Source organism: Bison bison, unplaced genomic scaffold, assembly GCF_000754665.1.
Source record: "Bison bison bison isolate TAMUID 2011002044 unplaced genomic scaffold, Bison_UMD1.0 scf7180017864487, whole genome shotgun sequence".
Taxonomy (NCBI): Eukaryota; Metazoa; Chordata; class Mammalia; order Artiodactyla; family Bovidae; genus Bison; species Bison bison.
The window spans coordinates 9,738,041-9,741,829 of NW_011495047.1; the positions used below are offsets into that span (position 1 = coordinate 9,738,041).

A 3,789-nucleotide genomic window follows, 5' to 3' on the forward strand; every position below is an offset into this window, starting at 1 on the left:
TCTAGGGTGGAGACGGGAAGAGAGGAAGGGGCAGGGGGCAATCCCAGCGGGGGGGACAGTAGGGAGGCAGCCCCTCTGCCCTGTGTCCAGGAGAAGACACTAGAGGGGAGACTCAGACTGAGGAACTGACAGGCCTGGTGCGGGACACACACGTGTGCGCACTGATAACCAGCCTCCTTATCAGGAGGGTGTGGCCCACACCTGGTGTATAACCAAGAGGGGGTTAATTTTCCCCCCGAAAAGCACACACCTATGGCCCTGCCCCAGTTGAGAGCAGGATGTCGGGGAGAGTACTGCAGGGGCTCAGGACCGGGACCCAGGGGTGCACCTGTCACATGGGACCCTGGGCAAGTCACTGACCCTATCGGGCCTCACGTTTCCTGTCTTGTGAAAGGGGACACTAATTCCTACCTCTCAAGACTGTATTCAGGATAAAACGGAATAACACATGAACCTCACACAACTGACAGAAAGACTAATGCTTGGTCCTCCAGTTCTTTTCCAGGTCTGATGCTTGTCACATTCTACCTTTAAGACCGTCGGACCCTAAGTCTCTGTTTTGTCCTCGACTGCAAAGGGGTAGAGAGGGAAGAGGGCCACATGGTCTGGTCCCAGGAGGTGGGGCTGGGCGCAGGCAGAGGCCTCTGTGCCCTGATGTTATATAGGGGAGTTGTTAGGGGGACCAACCATCCCTGTTTGCCCAGGATGAGGGGCTCCTGGAACCAGGTGGACCTGCCTGAGCTGCCCACCCCTGGAGCCAGCTCTCACATGGACTCGAGCTAAGGACAGACACACAGCGCTGGGGAGGTGCAGACCATGTCCCCAGCTCCCCAGCCCTTAGGGGCCTGGGTGGTCTTTTTGGACCTCTAGGCCTCCAGGACATTTTCCTTGAAACCCTGGCCTCTCACTTCCTGCTACCTGTTGGCCCTTCTCCCTGGAGCTCCAGGAAGACCCACATCCTCAGCAGATCCAGGGCGGGCCAGGGCAGGGCAGGGCAGGTATCAGGCAGGCCAGGGCTACTGCTGCCTTTGGTGGACGAGATGAGGGACTTTCTGAGCAGTGGGTGAGGCGACAGGACACACCTGTGAAGGGTTTCCTGTCATGGCTAAGGGAAGGAGCAAATAAAGAAAGCCCAGCACCCACGGGATGTTCACTCTGTGAGCCCTGATCTGAGCCCAGGGGACACACGTGTTCTTGCTGCGGGGCCAGCAGGCGAGCCTGGGGTTCACAGTCCCCCGTGGCTGCAAATGGGCTTCTCACTCTGCATCAGCCTGGACACAGCTGTGCTGTGTGGCCGGGCTCCTTCTTCAGGCTACGGGGCTTCCTGCCCCGGGGCTGGGAGTTGTGAGGGCAGAAGGTGGCCTCGAGTCTGTCTGGAGCAGACCCCTCTCAGGGCAACCCGTTCCCCTCCATCCACTGACACAGGGAGTCTGAAGCCCTGGCAACCCCTGCCTTCTTGGCGATCCTGAAGGGTGGCCTGTCTCCAGAACTGCTCCTCAAGTGGCCCAGGGAGGTCTGACGTCTGCCCATTCTGTTTCCCACCTTTTGCTTCCCCAGCCTCGTCCCGGAGCATATAAACCTCCCTGCCAGTTGCTGCTCCCCATAAGCCCCATCTGCTCTGCGGCTTGTTTACGGACTTCTCTCTTCTTTGTTGTTTATTAACCATGAACAGCCTGTGACAATTGTTTTTCTGTAGCTCATCTACTGACCATTATTTTTTTAATGTGTTTGATTAGTGTGGCCTTTCAACAACCACTATGGACTGACAATGGCCAGCTGGGGGCTGGGGTACAGGCAGGACCTGTGGGGCGGAGATCCTTTCCCCTTCTCTCTCCCTCCCCATTCTTTTGCACCCATCTCCCTCTCCCCACCCGTCCCCTCTGGTGTTCACACCCTCAACTTTGCTCTCTCCTACCCTTGCCAGGGACCCTCCCTGCACCTCCATTCCTGGAAATGACTCTCCATCTCCCCCTACCCCCTTCTTCAGTCCCCATGGAATGTGCCAATCCCCAAGCAAGCCTGGATGGGAAGTCTCTGACCTCTGGGGACCTCAGAAGTGTTGCCGAACTCTCTCACTCACCTTCGGCCCCTTGCTTTTTTTCAGTGGAGAGGAGAAAGTTGAGGCTTGGGAGGAAGAGGTCGGATCGAGAAGGGAGAAAGGAGGAGGAAAAATAGGTTCTTAATTTGTTAACAAGTCCAAGTTTGTACTGCTTGCCGCACGACAGGAAAATAAATGGGACATGGAAGAGCAACTTCATTTGGAAAGCCAGCAGAACGGGCTCAAAGAAATGTCTTACCCGAGTCAGAATTCAGGCTTGTTTTATACTAAAAGTCTGGGTATTGCAGACTTTTTATACTAAAAGTCTGGGTACTGCAGACTTCTTGGTGTCAGCCAGATGCTGGAGGGGAGGTGAAAATGCTTTGTTTTGGTAGTTCCTGTAAACTTCCAATAAGACAAATGTTATTCTCCATTCTGCAACTTTTTATCTCTGCATGAATGGAAAAGCATTGTACCTTTAAAGTTCAGAGCCCAAAATGGGCTGTTATGTGTCTTTCAGGCTATAAACAACATTCTCAACCAGAAGCAAAAGTAATCCCTGGTGGTCCAGTGGTTAAGAATCTACACTTCCATCATAGGGGGAAGGAACTCAGATCCTGCATGATGTGTGGTTCAGCCAAAAAAAAAAAAAGAAGGTTAAAATAAAAGAAACCTGGAAACAGTGTCAGACTTTATTTTTTTGGGCTCCAAAATCACTGCAGATGGTGACTGCAGCCATGAAATTAAAAGACGCTTACTCCTTGGAAGGAAAGTTATGGCCAACCTAGATAGCATATTCAAAAGCAGAGACATTGCCAACAAAGGTCCGTCTAGTCAAGACTATGGTTTTTCCTGTGGTCATGCATGGATGTGAGAGTTGGACTGTGAAGAAGGCTGAGTGCCAAAGAACTGATGCTTTTGAACTGTGGTGTTGGAGAAGACTCTTGAGAGTCCCTTAGACTGCAAGGAGATCCAACCAGTCCATTCTGAAGGAGATCAGCCCTGGGATTTCTTTGGAAGGAATGATGCTAAAGCTGAAACTCCAGTACTTTGTCCACCTTATGCGAAGAGTTGACTCATTGGAAAAGACTCTGATGCTGGGAGGGATTTGGAGCAGGAGGAGAAAGGGACGACAGAGGATGAGATGGCTCGATGGCATCACTGACTCGATGGACGTGAGTCTGGGTGAAGTCTGAGAGTTGGTGATGGACAGGGAGGCCTGGTGTGCTGCAATTCATGGGGTCGCAAAGAGTTGGCCATGACTGAGCGACTGAATTGAACTGAACTGAACTGATCCCATATGGAAAGGCAGGGAGACAGGCTGATGGGGAAAAGGCTGGGCAGAGAGAGTCAGAGTTCCCCGGAGCCTCAAGCAAGGCTCAGATGTAGCACCTGCAGCTGAGGGTCCTGCCTATAGGCTGAGGCCTCCCCTTCCTCTCCAGGCTGCCACTTCCCAGGCCGGCTTTGGTGGCTGAGCTGAATCCCCCGGACTCTGGCTCTCTCCTCTCAGGGGCTTGGTGCTGTCTCACTTCCTTCCCCTCGCCTGAAGTCAGGAAGAGGGCCCATGGCCTGGGAAGACAGATACCGGCTGCGCCTGTCCTGCTGGTGCTCTGGGCTCAGGTGAGGGGCAAGGAGTGAGGGCAGAGGGAACAGGACAGGAGGAGAGGGAGACGGACTTGGAGGAGGCTGTGAGGAGGAGGGGCAGGGGACAGTGGCGCTGCGGCGGGGGGCAGCTCTGGGGCTCATTCTGT

The 3,789-nt window shown here is 54.0% G+C and overlaps 1 protein-coding gene across 2 annotated transcripts in view; it reads left to right on the plus strand.

Annotated features, from left to right (window-relative positions):
* Positions 1–2,715, plus strand: part of TREML2 (triggering receptor expressed on myeloid cells-like 2) — an 11,407-nt gene extending 8,692 nt beyond the window's left edge. The window contains exon 5 of one of the 2 annotated variants that reach the window (XM_010863196.1): positions 2,559–2,715. In XM_010863196.1, the coding sequence (XP_010861498.1) occupies positions 2,559–2,704 (146 nt within the window). In that variant the 3' untranslated portion in view covers positions 2,705–2,715. The remainder of the gene's footprint in view (positions 1–2,558) is intronic. The other variant, XM_010863197.1, reaches the window with a different exon arrangement.
* The last annotated feature ends 1,074 nt before the right edge of the window (positions 2,716–3,789 follow it).